Source organism: Pongo pygmaeus, chromosome X, assembly GCF_028885625.2.
Source record: "Pongo pygmaeus isolate AG05252 chromosome X, NHGRI_mPonPyg2-v2.0_pri, whole genome shotgun sequence".
Lineage (NCBI taxonomy): Eukaryota > Metazoa > Chordata > Mammalia > Primates > Hominidae > Pongo > Pongo pygmaeus.
Genome location: NC_072396.2, coordinates 119,063,366 through 119,091,245, shown reverse-complemented (window position 1 = coordinate 119,091,245; position 27,880 = coordinate 119,063,366). Strand labels below are relative to the sequence as shown.

Genomic DNA, 27,880 nt, shown 5'->3' with positions numbered 1-27,880 from the left:
TCTGTAGCCATTGGATGATGTAGCAAGAAGGTCCTTGCCAGATGCAGGCCCCTCAATCTTAGACTTCTCAGCTTCCAGACTATAAGGAATAAATCTTTGTTCTTTATAAATCTCCCAGTCTCAGGTATCCTGTTATAGCAGCACAAAATGAATGAAGATACCTACTTTCAGGGGAGGTAAGTCAGAGAGTGACCTCTCTAAATTTTATGGCTTGCTTTAGGGACTAGGAGTTCTAGTTTCTATGACCTGCCTTGTGGAAGAGGAATTCTAGTTTCTATGACCTGCACTGGGGGAGAAAGGAGGGCAGAATAAGGTGAGGCAGAACTTCCTGCTTCTCAGGCCCTTGCTTCTGAGCACCATAATTTGGGGTATTGTGTTCTGAGCCCCACCAGAACCCATATCCCTGGAACTTACAGACCTGTACACTTCTCCTTAAAACCATACATTGATATCAAAATAGTTTAGAGTCTAGGAGCAGCTTTCCTGTAAGTTATTGCCTGCTCTGTAATATAATGTCCTAGTAGGTTTTGGAATTGAATCACAGTTAGAGGTAATGTTAGAATTTAGAGAAAATTGTTAGGGTTAGGGGTTGGAACCATAAAGTTAAGAGCAGAGGTAGAATTACATATAGGGACAGTTTTAGAGATAAAGTTAGGGACAGAAATAATGTTATAGGTAAAGCATGAGGACATGAATAGAATTAGCATTGAATTGAAACTTAAAGATAGGGTTAGCTTGAGTGAACAAAATGGGCTCACTAAGTTCCCTTCTCTCTGCTAAAGATAGAGCCTCTATCAGCATTTTTTCTGGAGTAACTATAATGAGGAGAGGTTTCCCAGCAATCCAAATTGGACATGCAGTTTTATCAAGAAATTAGCATTTTTTTGTTAAGTCACTGAGTCTTTGTGACTTTTTTTTAATGCAGCTTAGCCTAAGCTATGCAGATGAATTCAAAATCTAAGAATCTTAGTAAGATGCTGGATTGAGAACACATTTAGTAAGAGGATAAACCACAGAAAAAAAGTGTATTTCCTTTCACCTCTGTGTGATTTGATTTTGGCTGAAGTGGCAACCAACCAGGTTGTTTTATGTTATGTAGGTGGTGAATGAAGCAGCTGGCAAATAATAAGAAATATATATTTGATCTCTGCACCCACTTCCTGACACAGAGCTCCTAAGTCCCTTGGGATTTCCTGGGTGATAGGAGTGTCTTTTGTTCTAATGAGGCAACTCTTGGTGGGCTCCTTGATTGCTTCAGGATGGGGGCTGTTAATGACCAAGCCATGATTAGAAGCTTGGGACTTTTGGCCCAACACCTATTCTTCAGGAAGGGGTGTAAAATTGGGAATTGAGTTAATCGATCATGCCTACATGAAGAGGCCACCATAAAAATCACTAAACTATGGGGTTTATAGACCTTCTGGGTTGGCGAACTCATCCATTTGTCGGGAGTGCAGTGCACTCTAACTCCGTGGAGACAGAAGCCCCTACACTCGGGACCATTCTTGACCCTGTCCTCTGTTCCTCTTCATCTGGCTATTCATTGGTATCCTTTCTTTTTAATAAACTGGTAAATGTAAGGAAAGTGTTTCCCTGAGTTCAGTGAGCCAATATAGCAAATTATCAGACCTAAGGAGAGAGTTGTGGGAACCTCTAATTTGTGACCAAGTTGGACAGAAGAGTGGGTATCCTGGGCACTCAATATTTGCAACTGGCATCTGGAGTGAGGAGCAGTCTTGTGGGACTGAGCTCTTAACCCATGGGGTCTGTGCTAACTCTGAACAGTGTCAGCACTGGAGTAAATTGTAGGACACCCAATTGGTGTCTGCAGAGAAGTGGATAATTTCTTGGTGTGGAAACCCCATACATTTGGTGTCAGAAGTGGAGTGTTCTAGAAACAAATTATAGTTGTGGTGAACCTTTTCTACTCAATTAATCCATTTTTGTGGATGTTGAGATTCCCTGCCAAAGATCTTGCCTTCAGGAAAGAGGTGTTTATTCCCAGGTGCTCAGATGTTGTGAGTTGATAGCTCTCAGCTACAAGTCCTCTTTGGGAGTTGCCTTTGTTGAAGAAAGAGGCCTGGCATAAGATCACATAGTTCTTTTGGGGACAGTGGAGGTGTAGAGGCCTGGCCCTCTGGTATGGTTTGGCTGTGTCCCCACCCAAAATCTCAGCTTGAATTGTAATCTTAATAATCCCCATAATCCCCACATGTCAAGGGAGAGACCAGGTGGAGTTAATTAGATCATGGGGGCAGTTTCCCCCATGCTGTTCTTACGATAGTGTGTGAATTCTCATGAGATCTGATGGTTTTATACGTGTTTGGTAGCTCCTACTGCTTTCATTCTTTCTGCTGCCCTGTGAAGAGGTGTCTTCTGCCATGAATGTAAGTTTCCTGAGGCTTTCCCAGCCATGTGGAACTGTGAAGCAATTAAAACTCTTTTCTTTATAGGTTACCCAGTCTTGGGTATTTCTTTATAGCAATATGAGAATTGGCTAGTAAACACTCTCACCTCAACTTGTAATAATTCTGAAGGTTATCCTAGATTCAAAGCTCCCCATGGGGCTCTGCTAAGTGTGATATCGTTTTTTGGTGTTCATTCCTCTTAATTGTCTTGCCTCTGGTATTGTAATCTTTAAGTACATGCATACTTAGTCAGGAAGAGTGGTACTTTCTGGTGTGTTTGTCTCTGTGAACTTCTTTCACAAGATTCAACTTAAGTTTCAAAGAAAAATAACATGGAGTGCTATGTCTTCCCCTCTAAAGGTGAAGGGGAAATAAGTCCTTATTGTAACTTTATCACAGCCCAACTTCTACCTCTGTCCAATCCTAATTTCTTTCCTTCTCGCATGCATAGAGATCTCAAGATCACTTCCCAATAAACATCCTGCACACTTTTCTTCATCTGAGAATTTATATCCCAGGGGACCCAATCTATGTCTTAGAACTATTTCTGTTTTGAGAGTGCTATAGGTCACATAATATTTGAGAACCACTCTGATGCCACCTATTCCTGTTGATATGCAAAAATATCTCTTTCTAATATAATCAGTTCTCTAGATCGGGGTCCTCAAACCCCTGGCTGAGGATGGATACTGGTCTGTGGCCTGTTAGGAACTGGGCCACACAGCAGGAGGTGAGTGGTGGGCCAGTGATCATTACTGCCTGAGCTCCTACACCTGCCAGATCAGCAGCATTAGATTCTCATAGGAGTACAAACTTTATTGTGAACTACATATGTGTGAGATCTATGTTGTACATTCCTTATGAGAATCTCACTGATGCCTGATGATCAGAGGTGGAACAGTTTTATCCCAAAACCATCTCCCACCCTCACTTCACCATCTGTGGAAACATTGTCCTCCAAGAAACTGGTCTCTAATGCCGAAAAGGTTGGGGACTGCTGATCCAGGTGACGGATGGGTTTACATATGTCTAGGGGAGAATACACAAGGAAAAATGGGCCTCAACCTTGGAAACTGCATTGGCCTAAGTGGGAGCTGGGAAACCACATGGATAAAATAAATCTATTGCTACTTGATGGCAAGAAGCATTTTTCTTTCTCTCCTCAGACCATGAAGACCTTCTAGAGCTACGGACTGAGGCACTTCAGTGTTCTTCTGCCCTGTTTCCTTCCACTGGTGGTAGTGACTCCTAGACTGGGCCATCAAGAAATTTCAGCCTCTCTCCATTGCCTCAGTGATGGGCTCGAGTAGCCCCTAGCTTTAGCAGAATAAGGTATTTCTGGCCATGGGCAGCAGTAAACCTATTGTCTCAAGTGGCATTTCAACCTTTATCTCTTGACCTACTCATAGGAACTGACCTACTCAGAGTTGCAGAGAAATGAGGTATTACTGCTTTTTTTTTTTTTTCTCAGGGAGCTGACGTCATGCCAGTATTTTCTAGGCTCACCCAGCATCAGAAAAGCATATATGTTGAAAGAAAAGGTCAACGTATTCTGTCATCCCTGGTTCCAGGTATGGAAGAAGAGAGTTGTTTTAGTATCATGTCTCTGATGATTTTGGAGGTATCAAAAGCCAGTTGATATAAGAGATAAATTAAGGTGATCATGCCACATCTCATGACTGAAGAGCTGGGAGCTGTAAGACCTAGTTTGGCAACTGGAACAGATAACACAATTCCTGCAAATTTTTTTCTTTTCTTTTCTTTTTTTGAGAGTGTCTCGCTCTGTCTCCCAGGCTGCAGTGCAGTGGCATGATCATGGCTCACTGTAGAATCTATCTCCTGGGCTCAAGCAATCTTGCCTCAGCCTCCCAAGTAGCTGGTACTATAGGCATGCACCACAGTGCCTGGCTAATTATTTTTTTATTTTTATTGGAGATGAGGTCTTGCTGTGTTGCCCAGACTGGTCTCAAACTCCTGAACTCAAGTGATTCTCCTACTTCAGCCTCCCAAAGTGCTGGGATTACAGGCATGAGCCACCAGGCCTGGTACTTGCAAATATTAATACTCAATGAATACATGTTGAATGTAGAGAGGCTGCTAAATGTTGGAGACAAACCATCTACAGGATAAACACGGTCCTTTCCGTCTTTGAGGAGCTTAGATTCTAGTGGGAATAAGGCAGTACTGACACCTATAACAAGGAGAGCATGTGAACCACCCCAGTCCTTGCTCAAGTAAGGAAGGCAGAACAATTTGGGAGTGTGGTTATTTTGCTCATGAGGAATTGGTGGTGCTGTTGTTGATACTGTTTTTCTCATTCACACCTCTTGTTTTTCCTCTGATGCCATAGTCTTTGAGTACATGCATCATTACTAAAAAGAAAGTGATCTTTTCTGGTTGCATTTGTCTTCATCAACTTATTTTACAGGACTCAATTTCATTTTCTATGAAAATGAAGTCAAGTGTCAAGTGGTATATGTTTCCCTCAAAAGAATCTGGGGGAAAAAAGACATGTGACATATTAGCCAACATTTAATAAATTTAATAAATTAATAGGAAGTCTCACAAAACCTGTAGTGGATAACATACAGGAATTAGGAATAAGACAACACTTTGCAACCATTCACAAAAAATACCATTTGACAAAGGAGAAGAATTACAGAAAATAATATAAGGCAGTCTGTTGCACGTGTCTTACACAGATATACATATATAATAATACGTCAAAATGATTTGTTTGATGGTAAATTCATCACCTTTACAATTATCACATGGACTTCTTTAAAACATTTATAAAAGTTTGTAGATTTAACATTGAAGGGTAAGATTTATATCCAAATGAGTATATTTGTTTCATACCAAACTGCACAGAACTTACGAATAGCACACAATTTGAGGATAATTACCAGGTTGGGTACTATTAAGTACTACTACTTGATGACACAAGAATCATTAACAAATGTGCTGTAAGCTATTATCATTCAACTTATTGCTAGTACTTTCGGAAATCTGTGATTTATATTTTATTTCTTTGTAAATCATGTGCTATGAGCTTGCCCTGATAGTTCAGAAATCAGATGTTTCCAATTTTTTCTAACACTCACACTACTTCATATCTGAATGCATGGTCTTTTTAAGGCTTGCTGAAGGATTTTCTTCAGTCCTTCTATCAGCTATTCTGCCCTACATTAATACAAATCGATGGATTCATGCAACATACATGGCATTCATGCAGGACACCATCTGTATGTGCAGAACTCATGCTAAATGCATGCTGTGTTTCTTCAGCCATTTTCATTTCAGTAAGAATTAAATCATCTCATTCTGCTTCATATAATTATTTTAACATGCACTTCAACAGACCTAACAGGCAAGGCAGGTAGACTTGACTTTCATGTTATATTTGGGCATGCTCAAGCAATTGACTGATGTTTGGCAGTGTTGCAAATCAAATAGAGACTGTATGAGTTTCCTCAAATACAGCTGCTCTTCCACTGCCCTTGTGGCAGACTACTGGATTTATCTATGCTGTGTGTTGAGAACACAGACCAGGGGTTTTAGAAATTCAGATTTTTTCATTAACCAATTTTAAGATACTGAGAGGCACATTCTCAGGTGTGTAAGTAACTGTTAAGCGTAAGAACTAGCATCATGAATTCTTCCAAAATTTATCCACAGTTGTGTGAAATGGACACATATGGAAATACTGTTACTAGAAACACTTGTATACTCTGCACACAGCATAGACTGAATGGCCTGACTTTAGCAATGCTTGAAAACCTTTCATGGTTTAGAAGCTATTAAAATGCTACTGAATTCTTAGAGAGCAGCAGGCCCACAAATGAAACGATGGCCAACACTTATTGTAACACAACACTATATTTTAACAAAGATTTAAACGTCTGGTACGTAATTGCAGTGCAATGAAGAGCTTGCCACTTTCACAAATTAGCTGCAGCCTTTTCCTGCACTAGAGAGTTCGGAAGGATCTGAAAATGAGATAAATTTTGTTTAAAATCCAAATGGAAACTCCGTGTTTCTGTAATCCCGAGTTCGGTAAAAGTGTCTTTTTAATTACTTTTTTTTTCACATTCTAAGGGCCCAATTCTGTAGTCCTTAATCAAGTAAAACTTCCAAAGTTTCTACCATCTATACTTCCAACACAAGTTTTACTCAAAAATGGACTGCTAAATTAAGTCCTATAGATAGAGGTACCATAATTAAGAAAATATTTTAATAAGGCTCAAAGTACTAATTTCACTTTGTGTGAAGCACACAAATTTCCAGGATGCTGAGATCAAAACCCAATTGATGTTGAATCCTGGGTTGGGAAATAACTCTGGGATCTCATTTCCCAGTTTAATCATAGAATTAGGAATTTACTAAGGACCAGAATGAAAACACTAATTTCAGTTTGCTTGTTGTAATAATCAGAATTTGAACATTGTCCTTAAGAAGTGAAAAGCTATTTGGTGTATTACATCTCATTATCCTTCCACTTCTGTAGTCCTGGTTAACCAGCTGCTATGTTAAAATACCACTATGTTTAGGGACAGACATTGCAGTAAATACCAACACAACATTCTGACAATGTCAAATTTTGCCCCTGTATGAACAGCAAGACTAGGTTCTGCCTCTGACTCACTGACAGATGTATCAGAAAGCAGAGCCTATCTTACTGTGTTTATATGGGTAGATGAGCAGAGCAAGAATTTAAAGTGTATATTCACTGTTAACCCAGAACAAATGTCCACTGAATTTGTTAATTTAGGTGTGGTTGAAATATAACCACTGTCATGTGCCTCATTCTGGTCACCTGCAAATGCCACCTGAGATGAACATGAACATTGCCATATGCACAAAAGAAAGAGAGAAAGGAAGGAAGAAAGGAAAAAAGGAAGGAAAGAAGGGAGGGAGGGCAAAAATAAACATTTTATTCATCAAACAATCAAAATAAGTTAGTCTCCATGTATTATAAACAGTAAATATAGAACCCTAAATCTCACTAATGTAGGCATGATTGTAAAGTACAATGTTGCAAAGCCATATGTAAAAACACTTTTTTCAGACAGCAATATTTACATTAGTTAAGACCAACAGAAAAATTAAAGAAGAAAATTTTCCTACATATGTAGCTTGTACTGTAGGAAAAGACTGTGCTGTTCTTTCTCACACACTGCTAATCCTTTCGCTAACCACACTGGAGGGATTTACTGGTAACTCTAAATTCTCAACTTGCATCTCTATACCGGGCTCATTGTCACTGGCTTTCTTGATCACCGGTTCATTGGTATGCCGATAAATGTTAACATTAAGCTCCCTCCCAGACAAAGCAGTGGCGGCAACTCTTGGAATTTGCCTGACAGGAGGCTTTTTGTCTACCTTATAATTGCAGCGCAAATAGTTGGAGAATGCCCTTCGGTAAATTTTGTTGAAGAGAGTATACACCAGAGGATTGATTCCTGAACAAACATAGCCAATCCAAACAAACACATTCAGAAGCTTTTCCATGAGCTTTTGGTTACAGGACTTCTCACAAAGAACAGACAGAATATTGGTAATGAAAAATGGGCACCACATGATCAGAAACACAAAGAAAACAATCCCAAGGACTTTCGAAGCTTTTCTTTCATTGTTGATAGCCTGCATGGTGCCCCTAGGACGTCTCTCCTTCTTCTTTCTTCGTCGTGCGTTCTGGTCTTGGTTAGGGTTTGCAGAGTTCTCTTCCTCGGCCGTATTCCTCTTGCAGCACTTCAGGAAATCCAGACTTAGTCCAGGCGGTTCCTCGGTGTGGCCGTGCAGTAACATCAAAGCTTGTCGGCGCAGAACGTAGATCGTCAGGCAATACGTAATCACCATAATCGTCAGCGGTATGAAGAAAGCTACGAAGGACCCAATAAGAACGAAATTTGGGTCGTTGAGCACGCACGTCGTGTTGTTCACGAACACCTTGTCTTCGTCCCTCAGTCCAATCACAGGGATAGGAACTGATACACCTAAAGGAAGAAAAAAGGAAGGGTGTGGTTATAGCATATTGAAGTACTGAACAGATATATTCAACCGCATACATTAATTTGCATTTTACGGAAGGAAATTCAGACCTGATATTTGTTGAAAGCTATTCACGGCATAATCGATAGTCACATGAAACACTAGCAGTATGGCATCAGAAAATGATGGCATTTTTCATATTAGGAATGCCTTCTCCCTAAATTCTGTAGAAGGCATGGAATTACCGTCATTGATATTAACCATATCAGAGAGACACGGTTGTATCAAAGGGTGGATTGTGTGAGATTTGTTGGATTTCCAGTTCCAAGAATCGTCCTGGCTCATAGAAGGCACTCGATAAATATTTGTTGAATCAATGGATAAATTCACATCTGTACTTGGTGACATTAATAAAGCCAATCATTGTTTCTTTAGCATATCATCTTCCAAATTCAATAAAAATGAGACAAATACCACCTGTAAATAGTAATAATAGCCTATTAGGGATGGCTGGGCTGAGTCTAACTACTATGCAGAAAGTCAATAAGCAGAGACTGAAAAGATTCTCTTTTTAGCCAAGGTTTTTGTTTGTTTTATTTTGAGTCTCTGGGAATGAGCAATGTTTCAAAGTCAAGAGAGGGTAAAATGTAGAGTTGGGAGAGATGCAGTCCTCCAGTTTCTGTGTGGAATTTTGAGCATTCTTGTTTTTAAGAATACTGAGAGGTAGTACTCTAGGGAAGCACTTCCTTCAATAAATAGGCCCATAGTCAGAAAATATCAATGAGGAGGTGGGAGCAGAAGGTGATCTTGTGCCTGAGCATAAGTAAGATATCTGGAAGCTTTCAGAAATAACCACAGTAGGTCTTCAAGAGGTCCTGCATCAATACATAGAGATAAATAGATAATAAATAGAGACAGAGATTGCTGTCCTCTCTTGTGTCCACAGGAAGTCGAAGCCTGGGAAGTTCAGATTGTACCTGTGGGATTCCATCAGAGATTATTAGGAATCCTGGGCTGGTAGGTGTCTACATCATGAACTGTGAGAGGAGATAGAAATGCATTCTCAGAGATCCTTGCTGACCTTAGAGAACACACGAGCAACTGTGACAAACCTGAAACAGAAAGTCCTTATCAGTTGCTTTAACATGCCTAGTCAGGTATAGAGTATCTGGCTGGATGATCGAGAGGGAAAAAAAAATGAGTCAATGCTTCTTTGCTAGAGCTTGCTGAGAATGTTGACTGATATTTAATCTCTGGGAAGACAGAAAGAAGAGAGTGTTTTGAAAGTGATCTTTAAGTCTTCTTCCTCAGACATGGAATTTCTAAAATGACTGGCCTTTTCCTAGAGTAGGAAGCCAAGTAACAGGGTGAGGAAGCCACAACAGATATGACAAGACTTCCCTGGGTATTGGTCCATGCCTATCTATAGCTCTGAACCTAGGCACACCATTCAAGAAAGTAGGAAAGACTGAAAATGAGGAGGCACTGCAAACAGTAAGTCTCCTCAAGTAGTGCAAGGCCAGATCCTAAAGAAGAGACCTTTGTACCTGAATGGGGTGGAATGGCAATTATTAGAAGGAGAAAAGAGAAAGTGATTTTTCACCAAGTTTGATGAAATGCCTCGGAAATTTCAACAGGAATTTGGGAATATAGAGTACAGCAGAACCACACAGAATATATTTCTTAAGAGTTAAAAAAAAAAAAGCAGTTAAGAAAGCTGCCAGACTGTGTTGTTTAAATCTTTATTTGAAAAATCATAAATGTAAGGTAATCTCGAGAAAGAGCACAGATCAAACATGCCCTAAAGACGTCAGTGTTGGCTTAACCTTAATAACATATTTTAGTGATGGATTAGTCTGCAGAAAGTTAATATAAGACTTTTAAAAGAAGAAAGAGTTTCTTTAAAAAAATTTACAAGAGAAAATGTTAGAGGGGGAACTTATATATTAAGAGATACTTAAAAGATCTATCAAGTAATTACAATATGTGGATCTTCTTGGGATCTTGATGAAAACAAAAACATGTTAAAAATTTTCAAGACACAATTAAAAATCTGAACAATGACTGGCCTTTGGATGATATTAAATAATTATTGTTCATTAATTTTTAGGTGAGGTATTGATATTGTGGTTATGTAAAAAGACAGCTCTTTTATTTCTTGATATACATACTAAAACACAGATGAAGTATTATGATGTTTGGAGTTATTTCAAAATAATACGGGAGGGAGAAGTGGATGAAAGTATGGATGAAACAAGACAGTCCACAAGCTGATAAATCTTGGAGCTGGATGATGAGTTCATGGGCTTTATTTTATAATTCTACTTTTGTAATCTTCGAAAGTCAACTATGAAACAGAAAGTTTGATAATTTTTTTCAATTAAAAAAAAGAGAAAAGAAGACATAGAGGTCCTTTCTGAAACACAGTAACATCACTGTTAAACCTCAGATTTTAAAAAGTCTCCAAAACTGATTGGCCACTGCTAACCTTGGAAGTGATTCCTTCCAGAGCAAAAAAAATTTGGATCCCTAAATAGAAACGTTCAACCACCCGTTTGATATAACTTGTAGGGAAGAAGCCCATTTTCTGACAAAGTGTTGATAGGAAACTCTGTTATACCTTTCCAGGTTCCTTACAGCAAAAGCAATAAAGGATGCAGGAGTGGTGTTTCCCTCTTCAATCTCCTACCTTGCCAACCACCCAGCCCTTAGATACTACAGCGTGGGGCTAGAGACTCAATCTGGGAAATTTGCTTTCACCCTGGAGGCATCATGACTGAGGCATGTACCTTCAATTTCCCACAGGAAATGCTGCATATATTCTAAGTATTCATGGACACACTTGGACGTTTCTGGGGAAGGCCTCACACACAGGCCATAAGATTGGTGGAAGTTTGTATCACTTAGAGACCAACTCCAGAGTAATGTTAGCTCGCTTCTGTTAAATGATTTATTCACTTGTCTAAGGGACTCTTGAGCCTAAAGTAGGCCTTGTCAAGGGACAGCAAGAGAGGGTAGCAAAGTCACTGTAGATGAGCTGAAGCTGTTATTGGGTAGATGAGGCCAATTTTATCCCTGGCATCTGTTTGTATTATTTTTTGTGCATTGAGGAAAGGGTGATTCTAATAGCTGCCATTTATTGAGTGTATCCTATGTGCCAGGCACTGAGCCATGCATATTACTGACATTACAGATGTAGAATGTATTATCTCAATTTGGTTAAAAACTTTATAAGACAGGTATTATTTGGCAAAGTAGCTTAACCAGTTTACCAAATCTGCACTGTCATTAATTTTCTTTTGTTTTTAGAAACCATGAATGCAATCAACAAAACAAGAAGAAATTCAAGTTATTTCAAACATACGAGGAAATTATAAAAAGCAACAACAAAAGCAGCATTAATAACAATATATGTTATACACTGTCTTATTCAATACTTAAAAAAAAATAAAAGGTAAGTGTCAGCAGTTCTCAAAGTGTGGTTCAAGGACCCTAGGGAGGTCTGAGACTGTTAGAAAGCTTGCTAGGTTTTCCTTTCCTAACTGTCTTTAAAACTGCATTTTCTTCATAAATTTCAATCAAAACAACATACCACAACTGTTTGAATGTGGATACATATATGAGAACCTAGCTTTCTTTCTGTCAAACAAGATATTAAAAGAGATTTTCAAAACTGTGGACCGGGTGCAGTGGCTCACGCCTGTAATCACAGTACTTTGGAAGGCCGAGGTGGGCAGGTCACCTGAAATCAGGAGTTCAAGACCAGCCTGGCCAACATGGTGCAACCCAGTCTCTACTAAAAATACAAAAATTAGCCAGGGATGATGGCACATGCTTGTAATCCCAGCTACTTGGGAGGCTGAGGAAAGAGAATCGCTTGAACCCAGGAGGCAGAGGTTGCAGTGAGCCGAGATCCCGACACTGCACTCCAGCCTGGGTGACAGAACAAAATTCCATCTAAAACAAATAAATAAATAAATACAATACATTTTCAAAACTGTAAAAGAATGCCTGGCTTTTCTCTCTGATTTGTTTTAGAGATTATGGTTTTCAAAAATATGTTTTTATGTTAACCTTAGATGGGTTTATTATCATTATTGAAAATAAAATTATTCCTAAATATTTTAAACATTTCTCAGTTTTAATTTCTAATACCATAAATATCAATAAGTATAAGCTGCATAAGCAAAAACTCTTTTGGAGTCCTCAATTATTTTGAAGAGTATAAAAGGGTCCTGACACCAAAGAGCTTGAGAACTGCTGTTCTATGTTAATGCATTAAGTTATTTAAGTGCTAGAGAGTTAAGTTCAGCAAATGTGTTAAGTTTGTCTTAGCATTTTTATTTCAACCAATAGTAATTCATGCGATATTATCATGTCTGGTAAATATAAATAACAGCAATACTGGCAACAAAACACTTTAAATTCATCATTCATTTTTATAAAAATTCTGAAAGGCACATGTTATTTGATGAAGTTAACTTCAGAAAAATTAAGTAAGTTTAGCAAATATCATGAGGCAATCTTCAATATTTTTGAAATTCCTGATTTGGCCAAAGAGGAAAAGTAGATATGAACTACCATTGAAAATATCAGGTGTCATTAACAATAATTCCAATAATAATAACTACCTTTTACTGAGGGCTTATTTGTCATGCACTAAGCCACATATTTCACAATTGTTATATACTTTTATATATATTTTATTCAACCCAGACAAAAAAAGTAAAAGAAGTTATTAGGTGGAATCACTTAACCTTTCTGAGATTAACTTCAATAACTCTGTATCATCTTCCTTAGAATTTTAGAACCAACAAACATGAGTTATAATTCATGTTGTGCTGCAAATCTTAGGTACTTCTTCAACTAATAAACTGTCAAATATATTTCACATGCATTATCTAATTCAGTTGTTGCAAATCTCTGAAATGTGGTTATTATTTATTAAGGTTACTTAAACTCTGAGAGGAAGAGTGCCTTCAGTAAACATTTAAGAGTCTTACTTAGCATTTTAGAATATTAAATTCAGTAACATTGTTAAGTTAAAGCTTTACTGAAAATATCATATGTTACTTCTACCACTATTTTATTCAAAATATAACATTACCACTATTATAACTACTACTGCTGTTACAACTACTACTACTATCATTCATTAAGTGTTTATTATGAGTGCTTACTGACTCTGAAACTTTGTCTGCATTACATACTTTACATGCATTATCTCATATCAGCCTCTTAAAAGCCCATTAGTTGATGAAGTTATTTTACTGCAAAAGAGGTAAGTTCAGAGGATGTATAAAAATGTTTACATTATTTCTTAAAGCCTTGAATTCAAGCAACACAGATCAGTTCTCTCCAAACCATAAGGTCATATGCCAATGATTCTAAGAGGCACGTTTCTTTCAGATTTTAACATCTTTGAAATTGTGATGCTCCATACAACCCATAGTGTCTTACAATCATTGTTGGCCAGACAGTAGTCATTAGATAGTTGTCATTGTCAGTACATGTGTGAAACTGGTCTGAATAACTTCTTTTGACATCTTCTGGTAAGATCAAAACTACCAGCAACAAAATTTGCAAAATGAGTGTCAGCCACATGACAACAATTCAGTGTAAGTGAAAAGTTATGTCATTACAGACAAAGGGAAGGAGTGTTCTGAAGAAGACATCTGCAACAGTTTCAAATGCCACAGAGAGGTCTAGAATTTGAAACATTTTCTCTGTCTTTGAAAATGAAGAGGTCATTGGTGATTATAGAGAGAACAATTATAGTGAAGACAGGAAACAGACTGCCAAGAGATGAATAATAAATCGTGATACAAAAGAGATTATAGAATACGTTTCCTAGAACAGCTTGATAAACATCAAAATGAAAACATAGGGAAATTATTGTTAACCTGCAGGGTTATCTGTTTCCATGGGTTATTTTGCATGGAGAGGAAATTTTTTTTCAAGGATACCTAGAAAACCATACTATTTCAGGCTGACAGGAGTTCTTGAAGTCTGGTGATGCTGCAGTCATTGTCATTCATATGGCTCCTGACAAACCCATGTGTGTTGACAGTATCTCAGACTATCCTCCTCTGAGTCATTTTCCTCTTCATGATATGAGATAGACATCATATCATGATGATGTGTCATCAAAGCAAGGGACAAGAAGGCTGTTGGAGCTGGCAAGGTCACCAAGTTTGACCAGAAAGCTCAGAAGTTTTAGATGAATATTATCCCTAATACCTGCCACCCCAGTTTTAATCAGTGGTGGAATAATGGTCTCAGAAATGTTTGTTTCAATTAGCCTTTTAAGTTTAATAGTAAAAGACTGGTTAATGACAACAATGCATTGTAAAACCTTCAGAAGAAAAAGAGAATGTTTTCTGGACCCCCTTTTTTTTGCATGTGGCAGTTTTAAGTTTTTAGTTTTTAAAATCAACACTTTTTAATGGAAATGCCCTACCAAAAATCTGTCACAGAATTTTGAAACCCATTAAAATAAAGCTTAATGTGAGAAAAAAAAAGAAATATCCAAGGGTGTCATATCAGATACCATGGAGGACAGAAGATAAAATCATCTTTAAAAAGAATAAAGTAAAAACTAGAGCAACAAACACACATCTGTCAACCCAGAATTTTATGTTCAGTGATCATATACTTCATAAATGAAGGTAAAATTAAGACTTTTTCACGTCAACTAAAGCTGAGAGAATTTGTTGCCAACAGAACTTCATTAAAATAATGCTAAGGGGACCAAGATGGTTGATTAGAAGCAGCTGCAGTCCACGGCACTCACAGAGAGGAACAAAAGGCGTGAGTGAATACAGTATCTTCAACTGAAATATCCAGGTACTCACTTTGGGACTGATCAGGGAAACAACTTAACCGATGGAGAACAAAGAAAAGTCGGGTGGGGCAATGGCCCACCTGGGAGCAACACAGAGCCAAGGGAACCCTCATGTCCAGTCAAGGGAAGCGGTGAGTGATTGTGCGACTGTGGGAAACCATGCTCCTCCCACAGATCTTTGCAACTCATGGATCAGGAGATCCCCTTGTGAACCTATGCCACCAGGGCCTTGGGTCCAGCACCGAGCTGTGTGGAGTCTCAGCAAAGCAGCTGCTCAGGCACACACAGAGACCCAGAAGCTTTACATACTCCGACCCCAGGATCCCCAACAAAGGTGTCTGCAACTCAGGCAAGGCGGGAGGTCCGTACATACCACTAGGAAGAGGGCTGAATCCGGGGAGTCAAGCAGCATTGTCCTGCGGGCCCCACTTCCATGGCATCTCACAAGGTAAGACCCACTGGTTGGGAATTCCAGCCAGCCACCAGCAACAGGGTGGAGCCTGCCTGAGATAGCGCATTCCTATACAGAAACAACAGGCAAGCTGAGAGCCAAAGAATGAATGAACTCCCATTCACAAGTGCCACGAAAGGAATAAAATACTTAGGAATATAGCTAATAAGGGAAGTGAAGGACCTCTTTAAGGAGAACTACAAACCACTGCTCAAAGTAATTAGAGATGACATAAACAAATGGAAAAACATTCCATGCTCATGGATAGAAAGAATCGATGCAATTAAAATGCTCATAACTGCCCAAAGTTATAGATTCTATGCTATTCCCATTAAACTACCATTGAAATTCTTCAAAGAATTAGAAGAAACTTTAAAAATTCATATGAAACCAAAAAAGAGCCCAAATAGCCAAGGCAATCCTAAGCAAAAAGAACAAAGCTGGAGACATCACATTACTCAACTTCAAACTATACTATTTGGCCACAGTAACCAAAACAGCATGGTACTGGTACAAAAACAGACACATAGACCAATGGAACAGAATAGAGATCTCAGAAATAAGACTGCACACCTACAACTATCTGATATTTGACAAACTTGACAAATACAAGCAATGGGGAAAGGATTTCCTATTTAATAAATTGTGCTTGGAGAACTGGCTAGCCATATGCAGAAAACTGAAACTGGACCCCTTTCTTACACCATATACAATAATCAACTCAAGATGGATTAAAGACTTAAATGTAAAACCCCAAACTATAAAAACCTCAGAAGAAAACCTAGGCAATACCATTCAGAATATAGGCATGGGCAAAGATTTTAAGATGAGGACAGCAAAAGCAATTGGAACAAAAGCAAAAATTGACAAATGGGATCTAGTTAAACTAAAGAGCTTCTGCACAGCAAAATAAACTATCATAAGAATGAGCAGACAACCTACAGAATGGGAGAAAATCTTTGCAACCTGACAAAGGTCTAATATCCAGAGTGTACAAGGAACTTAAACAAATTTACAAGAAAAAAACAACTCCATTAAAAAGTGGGCAAAGGACATGAACAGACACTTCTCCAAAGAAGCTATTCATGTGGCCAAGAAATATATGAAAACAAGCTCAACATCGCTGATCATTAGAGAAATACAAATCAAAACCACAATGAGATATCATCTCATGTCAGCCAGAATGGCGATTATTAAAAAGTCCAGAAACAACAGAAGGTAGTGAGGTTGTAGAGAAAAAGGAACACTTTTACACTGTTGTTGGTGGCAGTGTAAATTAGTTTAACCACTGTGGAAGACAGTGTGGTGATTCCTTAAAGACCCAGAGGCAGAAATACCACTTGACACAGCAATCCCATTACTGGTATATACCTAAAGGAATGTAAATTATTCTGTTATAAAGATACATGCACGCATATGTTCGTTGCAGCACTATTCACAATAGCAAAGACTTGGAACCAACCCAAATGCCCATCAATGATAGATTGGATAAAGAAAATGTGGTACATATAAACCATGGAATACTATGCAGCCATAAAAAGGAATGAGATTATGTCCTTTGCAGAGATACGAATGGAGCTGGAAGCCATTATCTTCAGCAAACTAACACAGGAACAGAAAAGCACATACCTTGTCTTCTCACTTAGAAGTGGCAGCTGAATCATGAGAACACATGGACACATAGTGAGGAAAAATACACACTGGGGCCTGCCAGCGGGTGAGGAGGGAGGCATTAGGAAGAATAGCTAATGGATGCTGAGCTTAATACCTAAGTGATGGGATGATCTGTGTAGCAAACCACCATGGGACATATTTACCTATGTAAGAAACCTGCACATCCTGCATGTGTATCCCTGAACTTAAAATAAAAGTTGGAAAAAAAAAGAATGCTAAAGGAAGTTCTTCAGGCTGTTGAAAATGATACCAGGTGGAAACTCACAACTACTGGAGGAAAGAGGAGCACCCGAAATGGTAAACATGTAAGTAAACAGACTACTTTTTATTTTTTCCTAATTTCTTAAAAGGTGAGTGAGGTTTTGAGGCACAAATGAGTTGATTTTAAAGTTGCGTCTATGACATATGTAGCAAAAGCATACATGACAATATCAACAAAAAGAACAGGCTTGAAAAATCAAATTATACATTTTAAGTTTCTTACATGTCTAAAGTCTAAAGTGGAAAATTAGTACATTATTCAAATTAAGGACGCTTATGAGATAAGATATCCGATGGCAATCCTTAAATCCACCTAGGTCAAATAAAAATACTTAAAAATATATAGATAAAAAGTCAATAAAGGAACTAAAATGCAATGCTAAAGGTATTTGGTAAGCAGAAGAGAAGGCAGGAAAAGAGAAACAGGAGAACAAAAATTAAATTAAATGAAGCAAAAACGAAATGAATAGCAAGATATCAGACTTAAACCTAGTCATATTGATGATTACATAAAATGTAATTGATCCAAATTAGTTACGAGGCAGAGATTTTCAGATTAAAAGAGAAAGATGATCAGTTGTCTTAAAAAAGACAAACTTTAAATATGAAGACATATGTAAGTACAAAGTTAGAAATTATGGAAAATTATATATTGTATAAGTAGTTATTACAAGAAAGGTAGCATGGCTATATTATTGTCAGACAAAGTGTATTTCAAGACAAGCAATATTAGCAGAGATGAAAATGGGTATTCACAATAATAAAAGGACAAATTCAAAAGTAAAGCATACAAATCCTAAATGTGTTTCCCCCAATGACACAGCTTCAAATATTTAAAGCAAAATCTACAGAACTAAAGGAAGAAATGAACAAATCCACAATCATCATTGGCATTTTTAATATTCCTTTCTCAGTAACTGTTTGAAAAAGAAAGTAAAGATGTAGAAAATATAAACACTGTCAATTAGATGTGATTGACATTTACAGAACCCTACACTGCATGCTTCTGAATATACCTTCTTTAAAATGTTCACATGGAATGCTTATCAAGATAAGTCATATGCTGAAGCATAAAATATCCTCAATAACTTCTAAAGACTGAAATCTTATATAGTATGTTCTTAGCAACAGAATTAAATAAGAAATTAATGACAAATAAGATATTGATCACTCATTTCCCACACCTCATCTAAATAACTGGAAAATCAAATTACAACCATCTAAATAGCTCATGTGCCAAAAAAGAAATCACAAGAAAAATTGGAAAAACGTTTGAGAATAATTTGTTGAACACACAGCATATAAAATTTGTGGGTAGGGCAAAAGCAAAATATAGAGGATTTTTTTTTTTTTTTGAGACAGAGTCTCACTCTGTTGCCCAGGCTGGAGTGCAATGGCATGATCTTGGCACACTGCAACCTCCACCTCCCAGGTTCAAGCGATTCTCCCTGCCTCGGCATCCCAAGTTGCTGGGATTAGAGGCACCCGCCACCACTCCTGGCTAATTTTTGTATTTTTAGTAGAGACAAGGTTTCACCATGTTGGCCAGGCTGGTCTCGAAATCCTGACCTCATGTGATCCGCCCGCCTCAGCCTCCCAAAGTGCTGGGATTACAGGCGTGAGCCACTACACCCAGCCTAGAAGAAATTTTAACAGTAAATGTCAATATTCAAAAAGAAGAAAGAATGGTTAAAATTAGTCATCTAAGTTTCTGCAGTAAGAAACTTGAAAAAAAGAAGAGGAAATTACATCCTATATACAAAGAAGGAAACGGATAAATGGGGAGTAAAAATCAACGAAAGAGAAAACAGATACATGATAAAGGAAACTCAGAAACCTAAAGTTGGTTCTTTGCAAAGTTTAATAAAATTGATCAATCTCTACCAAGACACATCAAGAAAAAGGAAGGAGAAAGAACACAAATTACCAATATCAAGATGAAAGAGAGTACATCACTACATAACCTACAGATATTTTTAAAAAGAAATACTATGATCAATTATGATAAGTTGCATGATCTACTACCTCATGTATAATGTAAGAATAATGTAACAGCATAAGTTCATTTACACCCCCAACATATGTCATTGTTTTCATATGATTTATTTCTAAATATGGTATAACTCCACAACACTTTGCTATAATTTTTTTCACTTATTACTAGACTTTTAAAAATATAAGAAGGGATGTACACTTTCTATATGCTTCAAACATTTTATGTCCTCAGTGTGTCTTTCCTCCCTTTCTGAGATCAATGCATATTAGAGCACTTGTCAGTGTCTCACAGATTGTTGATGTTTTGTTTATTTAAAAAATAAATCTGGCTGGGCACAGTGACTCACACTTGTAATCCCAGCACTTTGGGAGCCTGAGGCGAGTGGACCACTTGAGGTCAGGAGTTCGAGTCCAGCCTGGCCAACACGGTGAAACCTCGTCTCAAATAAAAATACAAAAATTAGCCGAGCATGGTGGTGTGTGCCTGTAATACCAAGTACTCGAGGATGAGGCATGAGAATCACTTGAACCCAGGAGATAGAGGTTGCAGTGAGCTGAGATCATGACACTGCACTCCAGCCTGGGTGACAGAGCAACACTCCATCTCAAATGAATAAATAAATAAGGTAGATAAATGAATAAATAAATAAGATAAATAAATAAATAAGGTAGATTTATTGAAATATAAATACCTTATTGAAATATAATTTACAAGCACATAAAAACACACAGATTTCAAGTATACATTTACATGAGGCTTTACAAATGTATATATCTGTAAAATCACCATCCCAATTGAAATATAGGACATTTTCAAGCCTGCAGAAAGTTTTCTTATCTTCTTATCTAGTCAATTTTCCCCACCCCAAGAAACAACTATTTAGATACTTATCAGTATAGGTTTACCTGTTTTAGGACTTTACATAAATGGAATCATACAAGATCTACACTTAAATATCTGGCTGCTTTTGCTCATCATAATGGCTATCACTTCACCCATATTTTTGGTTGCGTCACTAGTTTTTCTTTCTATTTTAAATATTATTCCTTTGAAGGAATTGTTGCTTATCCTTTCACCTGTTGATAAACATTTGATATATTTTCAGTTTGGGATTATTATGAATAAAGTAGTTTTAAAAGTCGTGATAAGATTTTTTTTTGTGTGTAGACATATATTTTCGTATCATTTGGGTAAATGTAAGCAGTGGAATTGCTGGATGATAGGGTGGATGCATGTTTAACTTTCTAAGAAACTGACAAAGTACCATTTTGCAGTCCCATCCGCAATGAAAGTTTCAGTTGCCACTAATTCTTGACACGTCTTGGTACTGTTAGTCTTTTCAATTTTAGCCATTCTAGTGGTGTGAAGCCAGTTCTCATTGTGGTTTTAAAGTTGCATTATCATCACAGTCTGTGACACTGAACAATGTCTTATATACTTACTGCCTTTGGATATATTCTGTTATAAAGTGTTCAAGATTTTTCCCATTTTCAGTTGAGTTGTTTGACTTATTTTTAAGAGCTCTCTATATATTTTGCATACAAGTCTTTTGTCAGATATATCTTGCCTATATTTTCTCTGAGTCTTTGACTTGTCTTTTTTATTTCCTTAATATTGTTGTCTTTCAAAGAGCAGTTTTTAATTTTGAAGTTCAATTTGTCAACTTTTAATTTCTTTATTTATGTGTTTTGTTTCCTATTCAAAGCATATTGGCCTATGGCAAGGTTATGAAGATATTCTTTTATATTTTATCTATAATAATTTTGCTTTTAGATTTTATATTTAGATTGATGATCTGGCTTAAGGTAATTTTGTATATACTATGAGGCCGAAGTCAAGGTTAATTCTTTTATACCAATTTGTACATAAGCCTCAGAACATTTATTGAAAAAAACATTTTTCTTATTTAATTATCTTGGCACTTTTTTGGAAAACTGATAGTTTATGTGTGAGTATATTTCTGGACTATTTTTTAAAAAATTGCATTGATTTATTTCTTTATTCTTGTGCCAATAACCACTCTCTTGATTACTTTAGCTATATTGTATGTCTTGAAATCAGATAAATGCTCCTAGTTTTTTTTCAAAATTATTTTAACTCTCCTAGGTCCATTACTTTTCCTTATAAATTTGAAAATCAGGCTGGGCACAGTGGCTCACACTTGTAATCCCAGCACTTTGGGAGGCAGAGGCAGGCGGATCACCTGAGGTCAGGAGTTCAAGACTAGTCTGGCCAACATGGTGAAACCCCGTCTCTACTAAAAATACAAAAAAAGTAGCTGGGTGTGGTGGTGGGCACCTGTAATCCCAGCTACTTGGGAGGCTGAGGCAGGAGAATCGCTGGAACCCGGGAGTCGGAGGCTGCAGCAAACTGAGATCATGCCACTGCATTCCAGCCTGGGCAACAGAGTGAGACTCCAACTCAAAATAAAAATAAAAATAAAAATAAATAATAAAATCAGTTTGTCAGTTTCTGAAGCTAGCCTGATGTGATTATTTTTGGATTAATATGAATCTATAGATTAATTTAGATATATTAATAGATTATATTTTAATTTTTAGATTTTCAATTCAAGAACATGTAATATCATACCATTTATTTATTCCACTTTAATTTCTCTAAGCTATGTTTATATGTATAGAGGGTTCTCATATATTTTCAAAGGATACTATATTTTTTATGATACTATAGACACAGATTATTTAATTTTTCAATTACTTGTTGTGAGTATATGGAAATACCATCTATGTTTGTGTGTTATACGATTTGTTATTCAGAAAGCTTGCTAAATTACTTATTGATATTAGTAAAGTTTTCATTTTTGTAGATTCCTTAAGTTTCACATAGACAATTATTTTATCTTCAGGTAAAAAAGTTGTGTTTTCTTTCCAGTCTTTTTTACTTTTCCTTATTTAATTTTTTGCCTTACTGTATTGCCTATGAATTAAAGTGAAACACAATGGAAAGAAACAGAAAATTGAAATTGCTCTTCATCTACTAAAGTAACTAAATGACATTTGAAACCCCCCCCCAGAAAAAGAATTCAGATGCATATGGCTTCATTGGTGAATTCTGTCAAACATTTAAGAGAGAAATATTACCAATTTTATGTGAACAGTTTCAGATAATGGAAAAGGAGGATATATTTCTAACCAATTTTATGATTTCAGCATAACTGATATGAAAAGCTGATAAGGACTTTGCAAGATAAGTAATTTATTGAACAAAATCATTTATGTACATAGAGGTACAGATCCTCAGTAATATATTAGGAATTGAAATCCATCAATATATAAAAAGTATATCATGATCAGATGGGGGTTTAATCTCTAGATTGTGCCCAAGAATGCAAGGATGTTTCAAGAATGTATACCAGTCAAAGAAATTATCCACATTAATAGGATAAATAAGAGAAAAAAGTATACTATTAGATCCTCTCAATAGAATTTAAAACATCATTTATCGAAAGTCAATATCTATTCCCGATAAAAATTCTCTGAAAACTAGGAACAAAGATACTTCCCCAGTTGATAAAAAGATATATTCTTATAAAAAGTCAACAGCTATTGCCAGACTAAATTATGATACATTGAAGGATCTCTTCCTATGATCAGGATATACAGCATGAATTTATATTTCGATTTAACGATCTCTCTGTGGTTCCCTTTCTTCCTGAGTTCCCTTACTAATTTTCAATTTGTGTCTTTGATTGAATGCATTCTCCAGCCTATCCTAAATCTCACTACAAATTTTGCCTCAATCCTAGGCTGATCTTTAAACTCCATAGGCACAAAAGAAAGATGGGAGGAACACACTAAAAAGAAGCAACTAGAAGTGAAGAAAACTGAAAAGAAATGTCAGCTGTTGCACAATGTGGGGGACACAGGTTTTATAGTTTGAGTCCAGAAAGTTAAATACCTACTAATATACAAAACAATAATCTTCACAATAAGAAACAAGCTCCAGAGTGTCAATGTATAACAATATCTAGTTTTCAATCAAAAGTTGACAAACAGAAAGTGGGAACCATAAACTGTAAAAGGGGAATTTAATATAAATAGAACATGATTGGTCACAGATGTTTGATTTAAAGATCCAAATGTGAAAACACGTATTTTAAAATATGTTCAATAACTTCGAGGCAAATATGGTATTAATGATAGGTAAGACAACAATATCAATAAAGAAATGACATCTATAAAAAGACCAAGTGAAAATTATAATGTTCGTAAAATTAAATTACCAGAAAAGCAAAAAAAAAAAAAAAAAAAAAAAAAATCACTTGATGGGACAATTGCAATTTCGAAGGCTAGAAGAATCAGTGAGTAGGGAATAAAATGATACAAAATATGAATTAAGCCTGAGACTTATGAGATAATACTAAGTGGCTTAATATATGTATAATTTGGGCCCCAGACAGAAAGGAAAGAAAGAAGCAAAATAAATGTTTGAAGAAATAGTGGCCAATAACTTCACAAATTTGTGAAAAAGTTTAACCCACATTTTCATAAAGATGATGAATTCCAAATAGAATAAACAGGAGAAATCACACCTACAAATATCACAGTCTGCTGAATTTAAAAGAGAGTAAGAATATTTAAAAAGCAGAAGTAGGAAGAGACATATTTAATACAAGGAAACAATTATATAATTATCAACTTATGTCAAGAAAATATGAAGGACAGGACACACTCAAATATCAAATTAAAAGTGCTAAAACAAAACAACAGTCAACCAACAATTCTATATCAAGTAAGACTATTCCTCAAAATTGAAGGTGAAATGAAAATATTTGTAGACAGAAAAAATTGAATTATTGATTGCAGATATGCACTATGAGAAATGTTAGTGGAAGTCCTTCAGGCTGAAAGGAAATGACATGAGATAGTAACTCATGAAAACCAGAAATAATGAAGGGAACAAGAAATGGTAAGTGAATGTGTGGTTAAGTATAATATAAGGTAAAACTCTTTTTATTTTACAAAGATGCTATTTACTGCAAAAATTACAACTTTCTGTAAGTGGCTTTATAATGTAGACACATGTAATATATTTGACAACAATCCACAAATGATGGGAAGAGGTAAATGCAACTATACTTTTTCAAAGTTCCTATATTTCTTTTTCTAAGAAGTAAGTAGAGATGAACATTTAGTATAATAGGATAACTTATAGAAGCATACCATATATTCTAGCTCAATAATTTAAAAATAATTCAAATATATCTAAAATGCCAATAGTGGAATTGAAATTGCATACTAAGAAATTTAAAACAAGAAAAAGCAGAGAGTGGTATCTGTGAAAATGTTAGAGTAAGTCCCTTCAAAAATTTGCCTCTCTATAAAAGCAACAGAAAAATTGGAAAAATAGATTCAACATCATCAGAACTATAAAAACTAACCCAAAACTTGCAGCAACACGGGAAACATTCATTCAAGATAATTGTCTCAATATCACTAAGAACCGTTCCTTTCCCATCCCCTGCTCTCCAGATCAGCGTCAGTCCTAAAAAATAACAGCTGACCCTCCTGGCACTGAGAGCAGCACAATGGAGTTGGAGATCTCTGAAAGCCATGCACCTAAAAAATTGTTATTATTTGACTTTTCTAGTGGTGTCCTGGAAGAACCAACACAAAAGGCTTATTTCATTTCATCTGACTTGGAGTTCAACCAGTGCTAAAAACTTCTCCCTGAGGAGCATTTCTGGAAAACATTTACTGGCAAATGTTTTAACATTCCAGCTGCCTGAGGAAATTATTTACAGTTGGGGAAAACAATAGACTAAGCAAAATGAATAAAAGGAAAAAGTGAGAAATAAAATGTCCAGAAGGGCTTTGAAAAGCTCCAACATGATTTTTCATAATCTAAAAGGACACCTGCATGTGTAGGATTGTATGCATTCCCTAAACAGTCGGATTGCTTAGGAAAGACCTGAGAGGGCCTTAAACTCTCACTTCTGTCTAACCTTGAGGCTCTGTGCAAGTAAGGGAAGCCCATGGCAGAATGGTATACTGATTGGCTGAATGTTGAAGATGTGCCCCAACAGCAACACAGAACTCCTTAGCAACAACTGGGGGATTTATTTGTTCCAGGCAATTAAGGCAATCTCTGTCCAATTATCAGCTGGCCTCTAAGCTAGTGGAGCTGAGACTTCATTGATAAAGAATATACACTCTGCAGAATTACTTCAGGAAAGTCAGTAAACAATAACTACCACAATAAATAGTGAAAACAGCCAATTCTGAGGAATGATGACAATCTAATTTCCAGAGTTACCACATTATCATATTTAAATTGTCCAAGTTGCAATAAAAATATATGAGAATTTCAAAGAAATATGAATGTATGGCTCTTACATAGGAAGAGAAGTAATCAGTAGAAACTGTCTCTGTGAAAACGTAGATATTTGGCTTACTGGAAAAAGACTTTAAATAAGTGATTTAAAATATGTTCAATGAACCGAAGGTAAATATGTGGTATATCCATAGAATTGAATATTATGAAGACATAAAAAAAGATGAAGCGAGGTCCACTTTTGGCATGACAACATGAAGAACTCCACAGATTTACTCTCCACGAAAACTAGTGGAAATTATAGAAGAACAATAATTTAAACTTTCTGAAAATGGTCCTGGGGACATGCAAAATATGAAGAAACATTTGTTCAAGGAAATCTAGTAGAGCTCAGTAAGAACAGTGAGAGTCTATGGTGTTTGAACCACAACCCATCCTGTTCCTCCCCATTCCCAATGCAGGAAGATGGAAACTTCACTCAGATTGGTAGAGCTAATGCACAAGGTTCCCCTTATCCCCAGTTCCCAGTCAAGGATTTATATTCCTAGGAGAGGCACAGCATCAGCATTTTTCATCCTACTACCAGCTACCTGCTGCTGAGGATAATATCTGGGTAAGTGTAGCTGAGAAGTGGGCACTCTACTTTTCTACTTGATCTCTACTCATACAGTAGAAGCTCCAGTTTGGGTATGGTGCTGCTGAAAATACTGGGTCCCGAATTGCCATTTTCCCACCTGATAAGACAGGGGTTCATGTCAAGAGAAGCAAGCCTAAAGACCTATGGCTACTGCCTACCCCTTTCACTTAGCACTCAAATTCTAGATTGGGACTACTACTCAGAGAGAAGAACACCATTACACATCTACACATCTAGGAAAGTCAATTAACTAAAAGTTGGAAAAATACAAAGAGATCCACAGATAAACTAGTCAAAATACTGAAAGCCAAATATATGGAGAAAAATTTGGGAGCAACAAGGGTAAAGGGCCCATCACTTAAAATAGAACCACAATGAAATAAACAGCTGGCTTTTTTTTTTTTTTTTTTTTTTTTTACAGAGTCTCACTCTGTCGCCCAGGCTGGAGTGCAGTGGTGTGACCTTGGCTCACTGCAACCTCCACCTCCTGGGTTCAAGCAATTCTCCTGCCTCAGCCTCCCAAGTAGCTGGGATTACTGGCGCTCACCACTACACCCAGCTAATTTTTTTAGTAGACACAGGGTTTTACCACGTTGACCAGGCTGGTCTCGAACTCCTGACATTGTGATTTGCCCACCTCAGCCTCCCAAAGTGCTGGGATTACAGGCGTGAGGTACCGTGCCTGGCCAACAGCTGGCTTTTAATCAGAAACAGTGGAGGGTGGAAACATATTCAAAAATGTCTAATGAAGAAAAACAAAATGTCAACCAAGGATCATATATCCAGCAAAGCTATTTTTAAAAACAAAAGCAACATAAGCACATTCCCTGAGAGAATTTTGCTAGCAGACCTGCCTTCCAAAAAATACTAAATGAAGTTCTTGAGCTGAAGGCAAGTGACCCCAGACAATAATACCAATATAAAAATACAAAGAATATCTATAAAGAAATTTTTAATTACAGAAGACAGTATAAATGCATACATTTCTCCTTTCTTGGCTGATTTTAAAAGCAATTGTATAAAAAAGTGTACAATTGTGAAAGTTGCCATAATCAAAATGGATTCGTTAATATTAATGAAACCCTGACAAATAGAGCCAGGAAAGGCCATGAAGAGAGCGTTCTCATGTTGGTATATCTGAAAACAAAACTATCACAAAAGTCTGCAAAAAACATCACAACTTCACACAAAAAAATACCTCTACAGCGTCATCTACCCAGCAACTACCTGTCTAACCTCAGACTGGCATCATTCTTGTTATTAATCTTTGTAGACAAGAATAACTATTTCAAAACAATTATGTAATCCGTCTGATTTTTTCCTT

General features: G+C 36.7%; 1 protein-coding gene across 3 annotated transcripts in view; it reads right to left on the bottom strand.

The window, feature by feature from the left end:
* Positions 1-4,934: 4,934 nt before the first annotated feature.
* HTR2C (5-hydroxytryptamine receptor 2C) overlaps positions 4,935-27,880 on the bottom strand; it is a 300,907-nt gene continuing 277,961 nt past the window's right edge. For all 3 annotated transcript variants that reach the window (XM_054472903.1, XM_054472902.1, XM_054472904.1), the window contains one exon: positions 4,935-8,404. In XM_054472903.1, coding sequence (XP_054328878.1) covers positions 7,578-8,404 — 827 coding nt within the window. In that variant the 3' untranslated portion in view covers positions 4,935-7,577. The remainder of the gene's footprint in view (positions 8,405-27,880) is intronic.